Source organism: Aristolochia californica, unplaced genomic scaffold (genome assembly GCF_029961685.1).
Source record: "Aristolochia californica isolate CCGP_79_NKW_82.1479 unplaced genomic scaffold, dmAriCali1.0.hap1 SCAF_10, whole genome shotgun sequence".
NCBI lineage: Eukaryota > Viridiplantae > Streptophyta > Magnoliopsida > Piperales > Aristolochiaceae > Aristolochia > Aristolochia californica.
Window position 1 is genome coordinate 34,790,354 of NW_027181771.1, and position 22,131 is coordinate 34,812,484.

The 22,131-nt window shown below is 41.3% G+C and overlaps 3 protein-coding genes and 1 long non-coding RNA gene across 5 annotated transcripts; 1 reads left to right on the top strand and 3 right to left on the bottom strand.

Annotated features, from left to right (window-relative positions):
* The first annotated feature begins 654 nt into the window (after positions 1-654).
* On the top strand, positions 655-2,098 carry LOC137938334 (xyloglucan endotransglucosylase protein 6-like). The gene is made up of 3 exons (XM_068783315.1): positions 655-896; positions 1,103-1,203; positions 1,287-2,098. The coding sequence occupies exons 1-3, from the start codon at positions 734-736 to the stop codon at positions 1,893-1,895; spliced, it is 873 nt and encodes a 290-aa protein (XP_068639416.1). The 5' UTR covers positions 655-733; the 3' UTR covers positions 1,896-2,098.
* Positions 2,099-2,424: 326 nt separating this feature from the next.
* LOC137942782 (uncharacterized) lies at positions 2,425-5,035 on the bottom strand. Of its 2 annotated transcripts, none has more exons than XR_011110596.1 (4): positions 4,589-5,035; positions 3,863-4,210; positions 2,887-2,969; positions 2,425-2,796 (listed from the first exon to the last, which is right to left on the bottom strand). It is a non-coding gene; the product is annotated as an uncharacterized lncRNA (long non-coding RNA). The 2 variants fall into 2 exon arrangements; XR_011110595.1 differs by having other exon boundaries at positions 4,569-5,035.
* A 9,081-nt stretch (positions 5,036-14,116) lies between these two features.
* LOC137942602 (uncharacterized) lies at positions 14,117-15,612 on the bottom strand. Its single transcript, XM_068788308.1, has 2 exons — positions 15,060-15,612; positions 14,117-14,443 (listed from the first exon to the last, which is right to left on the bottom strand). The coding sequence occupies exons 1-2, from the start codon at positions 15,535-15,537 to the stop codon at positions 14,391-14,393; spliced, it is 531 nt and encodes a 176-aa protein (XP_068644409.1). The 5' UTR covers positions 15,538-15,612; the 3' UTR covers positions 14,117-14,390.
* A 2,412-nt stretch (positions 15,613-18,024) lies between these two features.
* LOC137942603 (multiple organellar RNA editing factor 9, chloroplastic-like) lies at positions 18,025-20,789 on the bottom strand. Its single transcript, XM_068788310.1, has 5 exons — positions 20,328-20,789; positions 18,968-19,065; positions 18,807-18,872; positions 18,373-18,552; positions 18,025-18,271 (listed from the first exon to the last, which is right to left on the bottom strand). Exons 1-4 carry the CDS (start codon positions 20,705-20,707, stop codon positions 18,374-18,376), a joined length of 723 nt encoding a protein of 240 aa, XP_068644411.1. The 5' UTR covers positions 20,708-20,789; the 3' UTR covers positions 18,025-18,271; position 18,373.
* Between the last annotated feature and the right edge of the window lie 1,342 nt (positions 20,790-22,131).

Here is a 22,131-nt window from a genome sequence, read left to right on the forward strand (position 1 = left end):
AGGAGTATAAGAATCGGACGCCTCCAAATTATATAAGAGCATGGTAGCACCCACTAATCTCAACCACCACAATTATAGAGATAAAGAACAGCATCTAATTATAAGGCACACCGTTCGAGGAAGGGAAATTTTTTTCTCCTTCCTGTGAAAGATTTGGGATGTATTATAATTACGTGAAATATTAAAGAAAAAAGTAAAGCGAGATGATTCGAAAAGAGAGAGAGAGAGAGAGAGGGGAGAGTTAGCTCCAGCTGGCTCCTGTGGTCACCTGACCAGTCACCGAAGCAAAAAAAGCAGAAAGCTCTCGAGGAGCAGCAATGGCTTCAGTGCCCTTTTCCTTTCATTGTTTTTTCACTGAGGAGCGGCTAGTACTGGTTACTGACAAGGGTAGCTCGGGACCAGCTGTAGATGCCACGATCTGTCCTGCAATTGGTCCAACCACTGTCCTGTAGCTATTCAAAGGGTACAGAAACGCCCTTTCAGTCCAGCAGGCGCCAGCTAAGGGGACGTGGCAACGGCTACTTCTTCCCATCTTTTTTCGCTTCTCTCGAGTACTATACTGATGACATGGATTTTTTTATTCCTATGTGGCATTCGAGAGCTCGTCTCCCTGTCTTATGCTCTTCCCCTTCGCGGCTATATAAAGGCAGTGGTGAGTAGCAATGTAGCTCGGTGAGTGTTAACTGAGAACAGAGGTGTCCGCTTGTTAGGTTTGGTACCTCCTGACTCGCTAATGGCGTCCTCGTTCATTTACTTGATTACGGTTTTCTTTCTCTCAGCGTTCCTGGCAGTGATGGGTTCTTCGAGATTCGATGAACTCTTCCAGCCCAGCTGGGCTTTGGATCATGTTACGTATGAAAGCGAGGTCTTGAAGCTCAAGCTCGATAATTATTCTGGTAAAGTTCGTCGCCTCTCATTCATTCGGGTCATCTCTTGTAGTACAGAGATTTTCCTTTTTTGCCTGGTTCTGTTTTCTGTATCGTTGTTCGTGTATTTTCCTCTTATTTTCACGTTCATCTTTATTCCATGTCGATTGGATGTTTGTTTGTATGAAAGATACATTTGCTCGTTTTGTTGATCAAGCTTTTTCCCGCTGTTTCAGGTTCCGGGTTCTCTTCCAAGAGTAAATACATGTTCGGGAAAACCACGGTTCAGATAAAGCTTATCGAAGGAGACTCTGCTGGAACTGTTACGGCTTTTTATGTAAGTAGAGTTTTTCAAATTAAGCTTCTAATGAATCTCTTGTCTGATTATATGTTCTGATTACATTTTGTTTTACCAACCAGATGTCATCAGACGGACCTACTCACAATGAATTCGACTTCGAGTTCCTCGGCAATACAACCGGCGAGCCTTACCTGGTTCAAACGAACATCTACGTTAACGGCGTGGGAAACAGAGAGCAGAGACTGAGTCTCTGGTTCGACCCAACAGTCGATTTCCACTCTTACTCCATTCTCTGGAACCAGCAGCAAGTTGTTTTCATGGTGGACGAGACCCCCATCCGCGTCTACAGAAACAAGGAGAAGAACGGAATACCCTTCCCCAAAGACCAGGCAATGGGCGTCTACAGCTCCATATGGAACGCCGACGACTGGGCGACGCAGGGAGGCCGTGTGAAGACAGACTGGACTCACGCCCCTTTTTTCTCCTCTTACAGAGGCTTCGAGATAGATGCCTGCGAGTGCCCATCTGTGGCCTCCCCCGCCGATAACTTCAAGCGCTGCAGCAGTGGCGGCGCCACCCAGTACTGGTGGGACCATCCGGTGATGTCGGAACTGAGCGTGCATCAGAGCCACCAGCTCATCTGGGTGAAGGCGAATCACATGATCTACGACTACTGCACCGACTACGCGCGGTTCTCTGTTTCTCCTCCCGAGTGCAAGGGGCGCTGAGGACAGGAGGAAGAACAAGACCCCACTGGTCTTTTTCTCTGCTGAAAGGACAAATTGCGTTACTGCCATTTGGTGCTTCTGTGGGCTGTACCTTCTGAAAGCTGCTTTTTCCTGTTTACATTGTAAAAATTTAAGGATTACATGAGCTCCATGTTTCTTTTCTGCTTTCCTGTAAGAAATATAAATCTCATTTGTTTTCGTTACCCTCCTTTGCCATTGCCACAGTATATTTCATCGTATCCAGGCAGGTGGGACAGTTTTGAGACTCATCTGAAGAATTATTCTTTTAACTACTAATCAAGCCATTGGGCAAGAGTTCGAGCACCTCTGTGATAGATGCATTTCTCTTTTTTTTCCGTGAACTTAAAAAGAAAAGCAATATAAGCCTTTAGGGGGGAAACCAATCTTGATTTATATAAATTTCACACAACATGAACAGGAGTTTCAAATAATCTTTTTATTATGGCTACCATCATTTAGTTAATTAACAATTATTGATTTAGGTAATGATGCTTGGAGACAGGCCTCATGAAGCAGACTCGATTTACTTTCAAAGAAAGAGAAAAAGAAAAGTAGAAAGAACAATTCCGCTTTATGTTTTTCTGCATAAAAGTAGTAGAATCCTTATTGAAGTATGAGTTCCTCTTAAAGCCTTAAATATCATGATCATGGCTTAGATTGCCAATGCAATGAAGGAGGCTCCAAAGGCTTTGGAGTCTCCCGCTGAGGTCCTTCTTCTGTTCCAATTATATAGTGCAAATACTCAGAAATGCTGGAAACCATCTCAGCCATGTTCTTCATAAACTCAGAGGCATGCTGTTTTCTCCACCTGACTACCCAAATCATGATTCCTCGGTACATCATTTTCTGCCACAGATTCGTCCAGATTCACATCCTTTGCCTGTGTCAAAGCACCTTGAATTAGCAAAACAAGAAGCAATGAGGAGAGAAAAGTGATGTTATTGATGTAGAACAAAGGGGATTGACTTACTAGCATGGTGGGTCCAAAACCTTGTCATTCTTCATTACTGCATCCCAGACATTTTTGTTAGCAGCAAGAGCAGCCACAACATTCTGCAAGCATCAGAAATCCATGACATAATTCAATTAATTTGCAAAAGACTCAAGAAAAAATCAAGAATAAGATGATGCCAGCAAATATGACATATTTTCAAACAGGAATGCTTCACTTGATATTGAAAACTGCAACCAATTTAAGTAGGATTCCCAGACACAGGCTATTGCAGTGGTTGCGGAAACAGGTAATAAAAATCGAAAGAAGAAGAGTGGGGATCATAGCATAGGTATTTGGACACTTGCAGAGAGGAAGCAGGAGAGAGAGAGAAGGGGGGGCATGCTGAATAACTAGAAGGATAAGGATGCTGCAAAGAAATCATCACAATGGACAAACAAAACAGTAATGATCTGAGTTTAACCTTGAATCAAAGCCTTAGAACAGTTTAGACACAAAAGATGTCCACTACAATGACCCAATACAGAGACAACACCAGATACAGAAATATCATACATCCAGCCATCTGTGATTATGCATTGTTCTGAAACTTTCATCTGACTCGGTCATTATCCATGTCTTCTATATATCTCTTTACAGTAGCTCTAGTGGGAACTAACAATCTCATGCTCCAAACAAAGGACTCAATTATCAAATGAACAAAAAGAAGAAAAAATAGAGACGCTAGACACGAAGCATAAACGTACAACTCTGTATTAAGGGCCACAGGAGTCCATTTATGCTACAAATCAATCGCATTAACTCACAAACATTCGGAAATGAAAACTTAATGCAGATGGACAACATCAAACTAAGTAAAATCATAAAATTCACAGCCATCAGAATTGAGTAGATAGAGCCTCGGAAATAGTGGATGCTCAGATATCAGAATTCAACACCTCTTCAGTTGTCATCACATATATTAAAATTAACTAGTGTAGGAAAAAGATTCTACCAAATTGATTATTGACGTTCAAGTATGAACCTTAGCTCCAGGACTCTCTGTAAGCGGAGAATATGCACTGACGATATGCTTCGGCACAGGGGTACTGATTGCATCACTGACTAGTAACAAATGATTTTTGTCATTGAACTTTCACAGACTAAAGGTATCTAATTTGAAGGTCTCTAAATCCCAGATGAAGCTCCAACGAAATTTTGGATTGAAATTTGGTGCCTCAGCCAGACTGCTCGATTCACAAATCGATCGTCAGGAATCACTTTCTACAGGCTTGTAGCTACTGAGACCATTACAAATTAAATGGAACAGGTATAATAAGCGAAGACGATCGTGTACCTGAGGCTGGAAGGGCACAGAAGCATGTTTCTCAGTTAAAACATATCCGTCATAAAAAATAAAATGAAACAAGTTATAATCTCGTTCCCACCTCAATCAAATGAATACACCACCAATGAAGAAACTTTAAAAGACTTAAAGTCTCATGTTTTAGCAAAAAGATGAAATATATCGTACAGACTCTGCTCAAGAGTTCTTCATGCATTTCTCCAGTAAAACTTAAAAGTTATATAAATTAATCAATGTTATCCACCCTTCCCACAAAATATTTAATTTTTCAGATAAATTGTCATCTAGGAGTGAGATAATCCACCAGAATCCAACCAAAAAAAATAAAAAAATTCAATTGTAATAAGACACATACACGAGATTCAAAGGAATTACTTTTCAAGAGCATCTTTCAGGTCGGCAGTAGCGTCTATGGCCTCTTCAAACGTAGGAGCGGGTCCACAGACGAACCCGGGCATCGGATTGACCGAATCGAGAAGCTCGGACTCTTCATCACCGGCAAACACGCAGTCGTCCAGTTCTCAAACCGCCCTCTTAATCACCGGGACATCATTATCGACATGCATAGAGGAACAACTAATCGCCGAAGGTACGCCTGCACTTCCGCGACGGCAGCTGAAGTAACACCCGCACCCGGCCTCGCGGCCTGCCTGCCGATCGTCGCCTGGTCCGGAAACTAATGCCAATGCGACTGAACGCTTCGCACAGCGCTGAGGCTTGCGAGTTTGCCCACCGAACGAGCCGATGCTGCTTCTCCCATCTTCGCCTATTGACGAGGTTTTCCTCCTTCCCAAGTAGACCTCGATGGCTGGATCGACGGAAATGGTGGTGTATGCCGGGTACAGTGAAGCGGACACGTCCGATATTTAGACTATTATCTCGGATAAGCAAAGAATCTGTGTAGCCGTCACATCCGAGTTCGAATTTAAAAATAGGACGAGACTCCGGGGTTTGCAAACAAATCCGGATTTTACTCGGGCTCATCTCGGTCCGCATCCTGAACCCGACTCAGGTTTGTGGGCCGGCTTCGTGCTCGGTTAGGTGGCATCTAATCGTACCAATCCGGAACCTGTTGAACCAAACTTGATTTAAATATTTTGAATTTGAGCTCAAGCTGAGTCATGTCTCAAGCCTAAAATTGTTATCGAGCTCGAGTCCAAAAATTTTAACCGAGTTCGAGTTGAGTTTCGAGCCAAGTTCGAAATTCAACATACATTTAAAAATTTTCAAAAAATATATATTAAATAAATTGTATATAAAATTATGTATATATTTTACATAAAATTGAATGACCTCTACATAAAATTGGGCATAACCTATATATAATACATGTATAAGATTGGGCATGACCTCAACTTAAAATTAGGCATAATCTATGTATATAATACTTGTATAAAATTCAGTATGACCTCTACTTAAAATTAGGCATAGTCTATATACATAATACCTGCATAAACACTCGATAAAATTGTCTATATATTCCATAAACACTCCATGAAATTGTTTATACACTCCAAACACTCCATAAAATAGTCTAAACACTCCATACATCACATAACATTATGAATAAACTCCATATAATAATCAAACACAACAAACTTAAATGAAATATCACTATCAATTTACAATCACCCAAATAAAATCTATAAATCCATTATAAATTTACAAACTATAGTTGTTTATCTTCATGCTAAAAAATAATATACGTTCCTGCATGAGCAAAATCTCCACCTATAACAAAAACAAAAAAATAAAATTAGTTATTGTCCGATAAAAAAATACTCTTCCACTACTAGTTACATAATGTCGTTAAATTATTTCATCGTCAGGTGGCAGAGCAACGGCTGGTGCCGACAGAATTTTATCATCAAGTGGAAGAGCAATTGTATTGGAGGCAGCTGGTGTGGACGGAATTTCAACATCAGGTGGCAGAGCAGCGGTATTGAAAACGGTTAGTGTGGACGGATTGACTTGACCGATGGAAGAGCAGCGGTACTGAAAACAGTTAGTGCGGACAAATTAACTCGTCCGATGGAAGAGCAACGGCACTAGAGGTGGCTGAGGCAGACGGAATTGCATCATCCGAAGGAAGGGCAGCGGCAGGGGCGGATGGAATCACATCGTCTAGATAGGATAAAGAGTTTTTTTTTTTTTAATAAAAAATGTCCTCACTTGTGAAAGTCCACGTGCGAGTTTGCACCTTGCGCACATACATGTGCGGGACGACGCGTCCAAGGGGGAAAATAATTTTCCCCCTTGAACTTAGGTTGTCTCGGTGCTGCCGAGATTGGTGGCGAGGGGACGGGGGGTGGCGGCGCCAGCAAACGGGAGTGGTCGGCACTGTGGCTGGAGGTGCGAATGGTGGCAGCGGGGTTGACCGATTTCGGCGACGACGAGAGAATAGAGAAGGAATATCAGGTGCGGTGCCAATCTGGCTAGGGGCAGTGCCCCCTTCGGGTCCCGAGAGAGACCCTCGAAAATTTTCCAATTCCCTTCGATTCACGAATCGCCGCTCATTAAATTAACGAGCCGACGGGCTGAACTTGGCTTTGGTCGAGCTCGGGCTCAACTTGAGCCGATTTCTGATCTCGAGCTCGACTTAAGCTCAAGAGATAATGAATCGAACCGAGCTGAACTCGAGCAGATCGCGAACCGGCTCGGTTCGAAGCCCACTTGGCATCTATAAATGGGCTTTCCTGTTTGGGCCTTAACGACATCCTATCTACTATTGTCGATTGAAAACATAGATTTCTATATGTCAAGTTTCTTTAGGCTTTTTAGTGCCTTTTTCAAGAAACGTTAGAAAATCATTTTTAATAGAAATAATTATAAAATCGTGTAAAAGGGTATAAATAGGTCGATAATGGTAAAATGAGTATCTTTGTTTCCAATTCCAATTTTCTTTCCGAATAAGTTATGGGTTTTATTAATATATTAGTTTAAATCATATAAACATGATAATACAAAAAAATTAAATTAAATTATAACATCCCATTACACTCATATAAAAACTGGAAACACTGTAAAATTAAAAAATTAATAAAACATATCATAATATTAAAAAAATTATAACCTTTGTTTTTTTTTACATTAGAATGTATTATATAGAACCCGAATAAATGGGTAATCAGATACAAAAACGGATTATTCATATCCATTTGATTTCTAAGTCGAATGATGAATAATTGGGTAACTTGACCCGTCTTAATGAATGGACAAATCCTTTTTAATTAAAAGGGTAAAGTGGATAATCGAGTAATCAAGTTGTTGGAAGATATGATGTAATTAGAGTGTTATTGATATAATTAGTTTATATTTCTTGTCTTTTTTTAATTCTAATTAGGGTGAATGGTATAATTATAATATTATATTTTAATCAGAACCCCATTCTTACTCCTCTTTTCTCCCCCCAATGTGTTAAGTCAATGAATTATGGATGGATTATCGAAAATGAATTTAAGTCGATGATCCATTTCACCCACAAGTGGATGGGTGAGAGTTTCCCGGTGATTTCCAGGAGCAAGAGCGGAGGTCGGGCTTATAACATTGATTAATTGACAGTAATCCTTTTAAACTAGCCTCCTTCTTCAACCAAACCAAATAATTTTACAAGCCAGAGTGGATCATCTCAGAATCCATCATCAATGTAATTAAACGCATCACAAAAGAAAGCGAAAGTTTTAATAATTTGAAGAGGATCAGAGCAGGTCGATACCCGTGTTTCCGATCAAACGGCCATCACTGACATCTCTTCTCACCAACTCGAATCAAGCGACCGTCGACTTAGCATCGTGTCTCTTCTCCTTCAACATTTGACACCCAATTTGCATTCTTGATCCTATACAAAATTGCAGCTCGGTCACTGGTTTGCTTCGTTTCTGAGTAAAGTATTACGCACACGTTCCGACATGCGAAGAGGGGATATAAATGACATACGCAGAAGTTTCTGTACTTCTTCATTGCCAGATTACAGCTTTCTCTGATCATGATTTGTCTGGTAATTAATTCGATACGGGATCCAACAATGGCCCTTTGGATTCAGAGGATGAGACATCGTGTCCGGAGAGTTGAATAAGCACTGTTTTTTGTATCTTGTCTGGCATGGAGCAGAGACTGATCGGATCCCAACACAGGGAAGCTTCCTTGGGCCATGACCATGCACCCGTGTGCTCTGCGGGAAGGCCATAAATATTGGCAAAGAAGATTGGATCCTCACAATCGCAATTCTCTTCCCTTTTATGCATTTTCGCGGCAGATAATAGTCATGTCCCAGATGGCTCGGCTTCTCCTTCTTTGTTTGATCATTGCCCATGCTTTCGCGTGCCTAGCCAGCGCCATTACTGAGAAACATGGACCAGAAGAGGGGACTGCCGTCACTGTAGAGCCACCAGCTTCGAGTGCATTGCCTACTGGGGAGAAAGGAACTGAGACAGGGATTGCAGAAGCACCCATGATAAGGAAGTTTGGGAAGCATCAGCGTTCGATAGACAAGTCTGCTGTTGGAGGAGGCCTTATTCTCGGTGGGCTCGGAACCATGATCCTTGCTGCAGTGTTCTGGTACATAAGGATCACCAGAAGGCAAACTGAGAAGCCTGGCAACCCTGTATGATGTATAGTTCCTTTCATTTGTAGTTTACGGGCAAGCAGGAGATGCAAACGAAACAACCTCGGATTATATCTGTAAAATATCAATTGTGCAGTAGATATGGAGAATGAAGACAGCTTTTTTCTCTCTGCTGATAATTACCCTTTTCGTCAATTTCATCTCTCGACTATTCTTTTCCCCTTCTTCCATCGCTTTCTTCCTTTCATCTTCATACAACCTCTGTATTAAATCAAACGAAGTCTCTACCATTTGAGTAAAATGGAAATCATCAATTATAGGATCTATATTATATGTTTTTGAGAATTTCAATTAATTTACTTTCAACTGCAATTTTTGGTTTGAACGACACTTAGCTCAACCAGATCTCCTGGCAGAGTACTGTAATTGACACAAAAAAACCGAGGCACTAACAAGACAGTCATGAAAATGATGCACTAACACGGATCAGATGAGAGATTCCACCAGAAGTACACCAAGGAAGCATGATCCTGAAGCTCATTCATTGTCGGATAAAGGATAAGCATGGCTTCTACTTTCTGCATATCTAATCTTCTATTCGACCTGACTGTTATCAGTAATGGTGAACTGTTACCTACCGCATAACCATCTTGCTATTTCCTGTTGTCGACCACAGAGGTCAAGCTAGACAGGTTTCTTGGCTGACGAACTGACCACTCTCATTAACAGTGACTGATTAGTGATTTCTCTTCAATCTAAGTTCCGGAAGCAAGAAGGCCATTAAGTTTTTAGCTTGCTACTGCTGTTGTTTCTGCAACAATGGCAGAGTGTCTAACGTTATCCCATACGACTCACTGAATAAATTCATTCTCTGTTATGCAACTCTTGTTTCTCCGTGAGGTCGATTAGGAACAACTCTACTGCATCCTTTTGCAGATTTATCACCACAAATTTGTTAAGGTAAGCTCTCAAATCTGCAGACTTGATTACAGTAGCACAAGATGAGACAGCTTCCCTGTTGAACGGTTATGGAATGACCCTACACATCAATGAAGGTTTTAAGAAGTGGGGAACTGAATGCTCAAAAATCTTCCTCAGACTACCCACAGACACCAATTCTGCTCAAAATTGCTGCAAATCAAGCTCCCAACAGTTAGATCAACGAACCCAAAAACTTCGCGACATGTTTAAGCATTTGTAAACAAAAGGTTGGAGGGAGAGGGAACAGAGTGACAAGCAGTAATTTGCTGTAGAGCTTCTTCTGAACAATATGCACAACGCATAAGGTGACATGAAAGACAGGATAGATTCCTCCTTAAAAAAATTTCTTTACAAGCAGTGATGAAACAGCTCTAGGTGCGTTAGATTTATCTGTAGGAACCCCATCAACACGACGACATCTTGAGGTCTGCTCTGGTAACAGAATCAGACATTATTTTATTTCTGTAGCATGGTATTTTCCTATCAATGAAGCATCATTGGTTATTTGATCTTTCGCTTGCCATTATTTATGGAATCATTGGTTCGGATAACAGGAACTCCCCATGCATCGTGGAAGGGTCATCGTCGTCCTTACAGTAAGAAGCAGATTTCGAGAAGATCGAGTTACGGGTGGAGATGCTGCAAGGCACCGACTTTGTCTCCCTAATCGAAATTTATCTTATTTTATTATGTCGACTGAGTGATTTTATTTTGAAGAAGTTGACTAGGGTTGGAGACCGACTCGGTTTGTTTATTAATTGTGGTGACTTTTTCTCTGCTTTCATTTCGATGTAGAAACAAGTGGCAAATGAAGAAATGTGAAATTCTTTCAGCCACCATCTTCCCCATTATCAATAGTTATGGCGACGTCAAAGATTCAACGCGTTTACAGTCCATTTTTTATCCTTATATCAAATGATGCCGAATCGAGACAGGTCGATGCAGCGGAAGAAAGAAAGAAGAAAGCAGTCAAAAGAGAGTAAAAGAAAGCCAGGGAAGCTTTACCCATTTCCACGAGAATGATAATTTTGAACTCGTGAACAAGATGGGTATGATGGGAAGTGAATTTTACAATTTGAGACGGTAAAACTGAGCTCGAAGATCCAACTGGAAAACACCCATGAATGCATAGTCCAACGGCTCGGTTAAGTATCGCATTAATGGCTTCTTTCTAACGGGAAGACGCGTGAAATAATACCGTGATTCTGTTATTTTCATTGTCGTTTCAACTTTGGATTCTTCGTAATAAGAGCGTTGTGACCGGTGAGATGCTGGGTGAAACTCACAGCTGAGAGGACTCTGAAAATGTCACAGCTGTACGATGGCTCCATCGTCGAAAATGGAGTCTTCAATCGGTAATCTCAGCTTAGTTTAAAGATGGATTATGATGCCCATTGCCCAAGTAGTCAACTTCACCACAGAAGACCCCTACAAAACTGTTCCAGATACCAAAACAGCGACCTGCGGATGCCCACATAAGAGGGGAGACGGGTGGGCGGAGGGACTACGAAATGTTAGCTGTAAATATTAAAATAAAAACACCTAAGACAGTCGCTATAAATTTGTCATATCCGAGTGAAGTTTGAAACCAAGGTGCGGTATTCGAAGTTCAGAAGCTTTTCGCGAGTACCCAGAAAGAGAGGGCCACAGAATGGCTCGGTTTCTTCTCCTCGGCTTGATCTTTACTCACGGTATCCTCTCCCTCGCCAAGGCAGACAAACCCAGATCTTCGACTTTTCAAGCTGAGGCCGTTTCTCCCACTTCAAGTTCCTTGGTTGGCCAAATGCCGGAATCTGAGTCCAAAAGTCCGGTGGTCGCCGAAGTCCCAGGAACTCTACGACCCGTTGATCTGAATCGAGAGTCGGAGAAAGTTTCAAAAGGTGAAGCCGAGAAGGAATCGGAAGAAGAGGCGCATGAAGTTGCAGAGGCGCCGGAGAACCGAAAAATGGGGAAGCACAAGCGGTCGGCGGATAAGTCCGTTGCCGGGGGCGGCGTGATAATCGGAGGCCTTGCGACTGCCATCCTGGCTTCCGTCTTTTGCTACATTAGAGTCACCAGGAGAAAGCATTCGGAGAATCCAGTGTGATACAAACTGGATGTCGGAGCGGACGCCGGGGATGGGGTTTTGGGATCAGTAAGGCCATCCCCCTAGTAAGCTTATACTGAAAAACTTGTAGTTGTATGTATACTGGTTGATTCTTTAATTATATACTCCCCCATTTGGGTTTTCGTAATGTTTTTAGACGATCGAGGAAGGAGATCCACAGGGGCGATCATCGTTTCACATTTTGTCCTTGTATAGTCCAATCTAATCTGTATAACAATTCCTTTTCTGATTTCTCTTAGTTCTGAATTTGACGAAGCTCGCAGAATGGTAGAACTGTCCTTTTCATATTTGTTGTATACTTAAAATCAATTTTACTTCCGGTTCTAATTAATTCATCATAACATCTATCTCAAAGGGCAAGAAGAAGTTGGAATTGATGGCTGGAACGAGTATGATGATTCGTCTACTCTTAAGAATGAGAAAGGTTCTGAAAATAAAGTTTCAGTGAAGTGCTTGACATTTGAGATCCTAGACAAGATAAAATCAATAAAACCAAAGATTTGTCATTGATTCGTTACATTTATCTAATTTCTCTTCACTTTTCTAAAAACAGAAAGAGTGAAGAGTCTCTTCCCCTTTATATCATTTTGTCGATTATTTAAATATATATGTTATTAAATAAGCAACGAGGTTGGTGATTCTCACGAATTACTGCCTGGTTGTGACAGCAGAAAATTAGCTGGGAAGGCAAAAACAGAGACTTGATTTGATACCCTTTGAACCCTTAATAAGCCCACGAAACCATCATCCCCGTTCAAAACCAGTCTTCCATGGCTGATTTGCTACATGTGTGACAGAAGTCGGCGAATGCTCAGCACCGGGGTAGAAGAGGATAAGAAACAAGGACCCTCCATGGGATGCGGTTTTTTATGCCATTGTCCTGTTTTGATGGTTCTCTTCGAGGCTTCACTATGGAAAAGGAAGATGGCGCCACTTTCGGAAGATGGTCAATTTGTCTGTAAAAAGTGGTGCATCATTGATGATGGTGAAATTTCCGCCGATTGCCGGAGAAGATGAATTTCTTTCTGTTGTTGAGAGGTAATGATCTGCTTTTACTTCCGTTTTCGATTACTGGGTTTTACCCAGCCAATTCTCTGTCCATGAAAGATATCTGAATTCGGAGGAGGAATTTTCTCAGTTATGCAGGAATAAACAAGTTCGTTTTCTCATGCAGTCGCTGGGCTTTCCATCATCTTCAGGGCTTTCCATCATCTTCAAGGATCCACTACTCTTTTTGCACACAAATTCGACCATCTTCCGAAAGTGACTCCATTCTCCTTCAAGTGTTGAATTCACAGAAAGATCAACTCCGTCCATAGTGAAGCATCTAAGGAACCATCAAACAAGAACTTGCGACAGTCCTCCCATGGAAGCCAATACTCGTTTCTTTTCCTTTTCAAGCCCGATGCCAAGCTTTCGTCCACTTCTGTCACAAATCTACCCTCTCAATCACAGAAAAAAACTCAGCAAATTATCTAGGTAATAGTGATTTTGTATCAGGATTGTCTTTCCAGGGCCTTGTTTATGAATCAAAATCAAAATCCGTCAATCGAAAGGATCCAGAGTGGTGTCAACTCGAGTTTTGTTACCTTCGAAACAAATTTCTCTTTTGACTGCGGCTATCATGCACTTACAGACTACCAAGCTCTTCATTGACATACAAAAGCATTAGTCGCTGCAGAATTACTGGGGATCGCTGGTGACCTCCCGACATTTGCAGAAACAGAAACAAAGAAAAAAAAATTAGTGTCGACGCCTCACTGGCTACTTTCAGAGCATTATTGCATCAGTTTGTCGCCATTAACTCACTTCTAGCACTGGCTGGCCTGCTATTCCTGGGACGAAGTATCGACGTGGGTCTGTTAAATACGCATTCGGAAATTTAATCGAACATCTGACGCGCAATAGGTTTTTCAGAGCATCGTCAATGCTGGTCCCCCTTCTTGGTTTTCTTTTTATTCGCTTTTACTCCGTCGCTCAGAACCTTCTTCATCAGACAACCACAACAGCAAGGTTTCTGGCAGATTTTTATCTTCTGGTTTGCTCCTCTCGTTAAAGATTTTTTTTTATACAATTCAAATCCATTCCTTCTTAAAGTCTTTTAAAATCCCATTGAATGAGAAATGAAGACCCAGATGTGAGACAAAAGCATCCAAATTCCAAACCCACCTGGGAAAAGATTCCGCTTTACCAAAAGCCAAATAGGTGCGGCTGGAACTTCTCGTTTCAGAGATCAAACTGGGGAATCATCTTTCTTTTTTTTTTTAACAAACTAACAAAAACAATCAGTCGATGAAGAATACCAACAGATCAGAAGCTACAAGGAAGGAGAAGAGGTCAATATTAGCCAAGGGAAGAAAAAGAAAATCGGTATCTCTAGCTTTCTCGCAATCTTACAAATCTCCTAACACCTATTCCAGATTCAAAGCTCCAAATTTACAGCTCACAGCACCTTTGAGAGAAAACAAACAGAAGAGGATTTTTGATTAAAGAAGGGGAATTGCAGGACAGGGAGATTCTTATTTTCATCTAAAGCCGGAAACTGACTTCTCCGTCTTCCAATCGTTGCGCCGAATCCCTGCAACAGGCATAAATGCAGTGAACAAGTCAGAAACAAGACCTATTCAGCCAAAAACCTCCATTAAATACAATACCAAATTCGAAACCTATCAAAAAGCGGAATGGTGGAAGTTTTAATGCGAGTTAGAAAAATTCGCTCCTCGCATTCGAAAAATGAAAACCCCAAGACACGAATAGGACGACCCATTTGTGCAGAAATAACATAACAGAGGCAGGAGGAAACCCAATCGATTTTCCACCTATGCAGATAAAAGAAAAAACAGTTTAATTCATCCATTAAAAGCCAAATATTTACGTTTTAGTAACGGATTTGGCCGAGTAACCGAAAATTTTAAGCACCCGAAAGAAATCCAAGATCAGGTCTGAGTCTTCAGAAACCCTATAAACTAAAAAAATAATAAAAATGCAGCATCTGATAAAAAAAAAAGCAATTAAAATACATCGATCGTAGAACATCACGACACAGATGAAGACTCAATTTAGTAGAAAAAAATCCCAAAATCAAACTAAGGACTTAGATTCGAGGCCTTAACCCAGATAAAAAACTCCAAAGTCAAACCCCCAAAATCAAAAGATCCGACCCCAATTATGCACCCCATTAAGAACTCCTTTACCTGACTGGAGGTTCGGAACCCCTTTATCATCCGGTCTACACTCGGGCGGATCTTCGAAAAGAGATAGCGACAACTGCTTATGAGCCACCACAATATCAAACAAAATCAACCCCGAGGAAGGATCATCAACAATAATGTCCTTGACAGGCAGCCACAGAAATAGCTCTTCCTGCGTTAGCCCAACGAGATCGGTCAACTGGCCGTAACTCAGATTTCCCCTTATAACGCTTTCAAAATAAGCCCTCGTGTCGTATTTCGTCAGACAGGGGCCTTCAAGAATCACTTCAAGAAGGCCATTGTCGTCGAGAGTGTAGGATTTCACGGCCTTAGGGATAATTCCCGGAGGCAATCCCCTGCTTCGGAGAACATCGTGAATCGAATCGGCAACGGCCATGGACGCCACAAGAAGAAGGAAGAAGGAGAAGAAAAAGGGTAAGGCAAGTAGAGACAAGAATGGGAGCGGCGATGTTCGAGCCATATCGGCCCCAGGGGGAGGAAAAGAAGGTTTTAGGAGGGTTTAGAGGGAGAAGGTCAGTGGGAACGATGACAGAGCAGATTTGTAGTCTGGTTTCCGACTGGTGAAATTACCGAAGAACGGTTTTGGTTGGTCCGGAAATTATTAAAAAATAATATAAATTTCTTTTAAATTTTAAATTCCATTAATACCCTCTCATTTGTTACCCAAAATATTTTAATTTATTTTATGAGAATTAAAAATTATCAAGTGAAGGGTATTTTAGTAACTTTATAATTCGGATTTTTAATTTATTTTGAGGAGGAAGATAAAGGAGGGGGAATCGTGTCAGATGTGCGTTTGGCATGGAGCGAGAAATGTCGCAGCAGATGAAGGAAATTCCTAGGCCTGCAGACGACAGATAAGACAGGCAGAGTCGACTCTCCCCCCATTTTATATTCCTCTTCTACCCTTAGTGTTAGAATCAAATCTATCTTTTATCCTCTTTCACCCTTTTTTTACCAAAAATAAAATAAAAAATAATGGGACCCATCAAAGTTTTGGAGATCAACAGAAGCAGGAAGGATGGTAAATGAGAAAAATCAGGCACAAGAATCTGGTAGAGTGGACGTTGAGCGATGAGAGGAGAGTGATGTCCTCTTTGTCGGTCACCAAGCTTCACTTTTTTGCAAAAACACGCTTTAAAATGCTTCTTCAATCATTCTTAAACCCACTTTCCTCTTTCACCCTCTTTTCCGTCTTCTCTGTTGGAATGGAAAAGATCTTTGCCCGCTTCAGTGAAGGTTTTGATGGGGAGAAGCAGAGATCTGCGCTATAATTAGGTAGTCTCCATCTTCTTCGTTTACTTCTCATGCTCGTTTGTTTTGAATGTCACGTACTTGGCATCATTTTTCATGTAGTGGAGCGCAGTTGTGATCTTGTTTTTGTGGAATTTCTCGTAACTTAGCTTGATAATTGTGGGACTGCCTTGATAGAGAGTAAGATACAGTTCATTTATTTCATATACTTGTCTTTTCGTCATTTGAGCGGCTTAAGAGGTATTAGATAGAGAGCAAGAATTACTTTTTTACTGTTTTCCACTTCCCCAGTTGATCTGTCCAGAAAACCTGAGTGAGTCTCCAATTTCTGTTTTCGGTTTCTCAAAGCAGTTGCCTGCAGGCATGGGGAAACAACACTAGAGTCAGCAAATGATTCTTTCTCAGAGCTAGTCCGTAGGTGTTTAGTGGGAGTTGCGGAGAAGAGGAACTACGATGGGGCTATCAATAGTTGCAGGATGCATGACCTTGTTAGGGACTTGATCATCAAAATTGCCGAGGAAGATGAGTTCAGAAAACCTAATGAAGAAGGCAACCATCATCTAGGTCTTGTAAACGATGGACAGAATGGTGATGAGCAGAAAATTTATTCTAAACTCTGGGCATTTTTGGTCATATACAAAACCGGAAGCTCTGGTGTAAAACCAAATTGTTTACCCATGTTGGGAAAGAATACATCTCTCAGAGTGTTGGATCTTCATCCTCAGATATCAAAGTAAGGATGAGTTGAGCTGGATTGGTTCACTCAGATATCTCACATGTCTTAATCTCAAGGGAGTGGTGGGGATCAAGGAACTGTTGCCTGCTAATATAATGATGCTAAAGAATCTGACAGCTCTGAATGTAGGAAACTGTATTTCTCTCATGCACCTCCCAAGATCTGGAGAATTTGACCCAACTCATAATTCTGAGTTTGTGCACTAGTGAAGAAGATTAAATAAAACCTTGTTAAGGTTAATTTGTCAAGACTCAAACATCTACAGCTTCTAGCTATTAGTATTGAGAATAGTAGAGATAACGGGAACCAATTTTTTTTTGTCTTTTTCTGAAGTAGGCATTTGGAGTTGAGCAAATAGAGGGTGAACAGCTAAAAAATAAGTGCATAATCTTCTACAGTGCTTGCTGAACCTGGTACCCACCATGGAAGATCCGATATCAGGTCGTCATGTTTGAACTCAGCAATTTCCTGTCCGCGGAAAAGCGAAAGCAACTTTCGGGAGAGATACAAGCTAAGAATGACCAGAAAAACGTGTCAAGAAGTTTTTTTGTAGAGAATTAGTTACGAGACTGTCTTCAAGAATTAAAACAGAATTGAAACCAAACATTAATTGGGATTATGGGAAGACATAAGAAAAAGCACTACTGATGGTCCTGTGAATGAAACTTGTTTTGTCATGTGAAAGGATGAAGTATCTTTCGAGCTATCATGTTTCATCAGTGTTTGTTTGCTACAGAATCACCCGGTTCATACACGAGCATAACAGGATGAACGCACTCCGGCAAATAGCTAAACATATAATTTCTTTTAGTTCCATCTTTAAAATTCGGACGACAGAGCAGCTTGCAGCTTATCTGGTTATCTGGGGTGATTGCTTTGGTTTTTGCAGCTTTGCAGCATCATATTGTCAGAATTTTGAGTCGGCTTTCTTTCTATAGCAGATACAATAAGAAACAGTGTCACCAAAACTAGTTTCCCCAACAGGGCTACTGCAAGGCCATGGTATAAGCTACAATACCAGTGAGTTCTTCCAACATACAATGCTTAATCAAATAGTCCATGGAAGCTCAAAAATCAGTCCCAAACCCAATTCATAGATAAAATGCACCAGCCTCACAGACACATGAAACCTCAAGTACTTTTTTTTGTATAGACTACAATTAGCTGTACGATGACCTTACTAGTTTGCAATATCTAATGGTCCCTGGATAAAAGATGAAAAGGAAAAGAGTAAATCAAAATCTTAAAGAGTCAGATGTACTGATTGTGAAAAATGAGCTGATCTGGAAACACTAAGTGAGCTACCTCAAGCAGAAGTGTCTGACCCAGATGCTTCCTGCCTAGGTCTCCTTTCTGGTGGTGGAGACTCCCTCCTCCTTTCATATCTTCTGCTCTCATACTTCGAGTTGTTGCGCTGTCCCCTCTTATTTGGTTGATATGTAGGGTATTTGCAGGGAATTATCTCTCCATTAATATACTTATCTCCTGGAAAATGCAAGAAAGTTTTGCTAACAAGAAGAAGAACAAAACGAAATTTAAGCTATTGGATTTAAATCCGATGGCCAGACAGTTGATGCACCCAAGTTACATGTACTCAGTGCTCATATTCATTCGTTGCTTGAACTCATGCTCATATTCATTCTTTACACGGACTCGTGCTCACATTCATTCTTTACTTTGAGAAATCAATCTCCCTTTTCTATAGAATAAAAAATTACTCATGAAAGAAAGAAACCTACCTCCATAATCCTTATTTTTCACATCAATGTATGAATCTGGCAGAACCCAAAGAACTCCAGGCAGTCCTAATCCAATGACAAATATCATCAACTGATTCCAAAAGCCCTTGAAACAAGTAAATCAAACCATAGACAAACCCTTTCAAAGATGTAAAGCTAACCTTTGAACTTCTCAGATGTTTCTTCATCAACAGTGCATTGAAATCCAGTGTAAGTTGTGGTGCTGAAAGCATACATATTCTTTTTGGCTTCCTCCATGCTGCAAAAGAAGGTGCTCAAGAGATGAGCATGATATAAATATAAAGCTTTTTTCTCCTTACAATTAAATGACACTGACATGAGTAGCAATACGCAAATTGGTGAAACTAAAAAGAAAAATAGCCAGATTTATTACTGCCATTTATCAAGAAAATTCGTAAGAGCAGACACTTTTGTTTGTAGAGACCAAATTTAAACTAGTGAATATCTCTGAAGGTAGGTGTGTGCATATTTGGCTGTGTATAAACAACTAGAGGGTGTCTGAAGGTCGGTTTGTGTGTGTGAGTGTGAATGTTTGTTTAAACTGGAGTATCTCTGAAGGTAGGTTTGTGTGTGTTTAAACTAGTGTATGTGAAGGTAGGTGTGTGTGTGTGTGTGTGTGTGTGTGTGTGTGTGTGTGTAGCAAATATATCATACAATCAAATTAGCCTTCTGCAGCAAACATGTTATAGTATCAAGTTATTTTCAGCAGCAAACAGAAACGATGCTCATTTAAGACAGCTTTAAGTATGTTATCAGAGAACTGCCCAAAATGAAGCATTTAAGTCTCTCAATCCAACAAAGACGTAGCAACTTCTAAATGCTTGAGATTACCTGCTAACGAAAAGACAGGATGAATTGTAGACTATAAAACTGAATACTCATTCAATGGATTTCATTCTACCAAAATAGTGGCACAGGCTCCACAAGCCAAGTAGGTTTTCTCATATAAACAGAATGTCATCAGAACATCTAGCAGGACCTAACTGCTCCTCCAAAATGAGCCCTGGTCAGGTTTTGAAGATTTAGAAGTACACAAGAAAATTTAGTAGTTACATTGCTTCGCAAGTTAGGAGCTTCTCATAAACAATCAAGCAGGTCGTGAAACCTATTGGGATTTGGGAAAAAGAAATCCATCCGTTTAAATAATAGAAACAAACCCATTTCCTATGAGAGACTGGGAACAATTCCCCTCTCGTGATCTCTCTGAAAGTAAGAAAAGCAATATTAACATTTGAAAATAGATGCCTGAGTTGAAATTAAACAGAAGAAGACAGCATCATGCCCACTTCCCACACAGGGTATAGCGTCAAAGGAGCAGAGCACTAATTCTTCATAAGCAGAAATAAAAACAGAAACATATCACAATCACATCATTTTTAGTAGTCACCTCCTCGAAACATAATTACCACCACCATAAAAAAAAAAAATGGGCCTTTTTTCTTTGAGTAGCATTAGAAGAGCAACAGATTATTGTAAAAGGTTTCAGAAAAAACGGATTACCTCCCAAGAACTGTGGCGAGTGTATTGAGATAGGTCTCGATCATCTGCTCCCTGGTAGGCGCGGGGTCCTTGGGGAACTCCATCACAATAAGCCAGTGATTGAAATCACAGCCAGGGAGCAAAATGGTCTCTCTCTCCTCATTACTGCTGCTCCTTTTTGAAGAATAATTACTGTCGACGACAGCACGGAGGACGGAGCCAGAACCGCGGGGTACCGCACCTCCAAGAGACGATGCGGAACCGGAAGCTAATAAGGGAAAGCGAGGAACCGAAGAAGAAGAAATCAGGATGGAGGGTTTAGAAACTTTTGGGCCTGGTAGGTTAGCAAAGGAGAAGGTGGTTAGGGTTTTGGACAGGGCAGTAGCGTTGCAGGTCGCCATTGTCGCGTCGCAGGTCGCGCAGGGAGTCGACAGGAGAGACTAGAACTGATAAGGTGGGGGAGCAGAGAGCGAAATATTTATCTTTTGGGTGCAGAATTTTTTATGTGCCAAAATGTTCTTGTGATATCTCTCAAAATATCGGACCAGCGACGTGGCAGTTTTGTTGGATTGATCTTGACCGCCCATCTAACGTCGGTCTTTGATATTAGATGGCCCATTAAGCAAAAATAAAATAAAATAGTGGTTAACAAGTGTGCCAAAATGCCCCAATAGTGTCCCTGGTTGGAAAGATGATGAGAGTCTGCGAGTCACTTGACCTTCTATTTTAAGATGGGATCTCGACAAAAGCGGCGCGAGTCGTCATTCCTCTGAAGAAAAGAGGAAGCATACGTCGTTTCCATCCTCACTAGGTTACCTCCCACGTCAGATTGCTGAAGATTTTGTGCTGGACTTCGATTGTTTGCAGTCGCCACCCAGGCTAATAGCGGAGCTCTGTGAATCTACCGAAACCCAGAAAGGCTCAAATCAGAACCCTTCACGAGGGTGACAGATGAATTAGTCCCTGATACTTGTCGGCCTTCACTTCATCCTTGTTTACAGTCTTTTCCTTCGACGTTGTGGCGAAACCAGTAAAGAAATGGAAGATGACCTCACTCCACTCATGTCTCCTGGTGTTTTCTTGTTTTCATTGGATAGAACTTGATAATGTCTGGATTAGAAGGTACTTGTCGAATTACCGAATGTATTGTCATCTGATAAATTAATCTGGTTCGAGTTATACATACTTGCACGGGGCTGGTATCTGACCTATTTGCTCTTGTCAGGTTTTGTCCAGAGGAAAGCAGTTTGGGGCGAAATGTCTTCCATGGATTCGATATGCCATGCCTGTCCTTGGTCTCATAATCTTCCAAACGAACCGACGTTTTCTTTAATTCTCTTCGTCTTCCTTGGTTCTTTAAGAATTCACAAATTACGCAGTCCCGGTCATTTCCTGTATAGACCCATGTGCCCTTCACTTTCCCATGGATAGCAGACACTGTACCGGGCCGAGCAGAGATTCGGGAATGGCGATGGGAAATCAAGCTCCCTTTCATCAGTTGGTTTACTCTGCAGCAGACCCATTCCGGCCTGAAGTACTACAAGCATCATCGTCTACTTGTGTACAAAATCCAACAATTCAAAAGCAACAAACACTAGCTTTTCCCTGTTTCAGAGAGGGTACGCATTAAAGACGACGCGGAAAAAAAAGAAGAAGAGGAAGAGAAGCTGGAGCCCATCAAGGAAATGATATACAAACTCGCGGCCATGCAACCAGTGGAAATCGACCCAGCGACGATCCAGAAGCGCAAGCGGCGGAACGTTCGCATCAGCCACGACCCACAGAGCGTCGCAGCACGGCACCGGCGGGAAAGGATCAGCGAGCG

What these genes read in the sequence shown, in the direction of transcription:
- LOC137938334 (XM_068783315.1), top strand. Translation starts at nt 734, where the DNA reads ATGGCGTCCTCGTTCATTTACTTGATTACGGTTTTCTTTCTCTCAGCG. An exon ending in CAAGCTCGATAATTATTCTG is followed by an intron (nt 897 to 1,102) that starts GTAAAGTTCGTC and finishes CCGCTGTTTCAG; the next exon opens with GTTCCGGGTTCTCTTCCAAG. An exon ending in GAACTGTTACGGCTTTTTAT is followed by an intron (nt 1,204 to 1,286) that starts GTAAGTAGAGTT and finishes TTTACCAACCAG; the next exon opens with ATGTCATCAGACGGACCTAC.
- LOC137942602 (XM_068788308.1), bottom strand. Translation starts at nt 15,537, where the DNA reads ATGGCTCGAACATCGCCGCTCCCATTCTTGTCTCTACTTGCCTTACCC. An exon ending in GGTTCCGAACCTCCAGTCAG is followed by an intron (nt 14,444 to 15,059) that starts GTAAAGGAGTTC and finishes TGCCTGTTGCAG; the next exon opens with GGATTCGGCGCAACGATTGG.
- LOC137942603 (XM_068788310.1), bottom strand. Translation starts at nt 20,707, where the DNA reads ATGGCGACCTGCAACGCTACTGCCCTGTCCAAAACCCTAACCACCTTC. An exon ending in CTCGCCACAGTTCTTGGGAG is followed by an intron (nt 19,066 to 20,327) that starts GTAATCCGTTTT and finishes CTTCTTTTGCAG; the next exon opens with CATGGAGGAAGCCAAAAAGA. An exon ending in AACATCTGAGAAGTTCAAAG is followed by an intron (nt 18,873 to 18,967) that starts GTTAGCTTTACA and finishes TCATTGGATTAG; the next exon opens with GACTGCCTGGAGTTCTTTGG.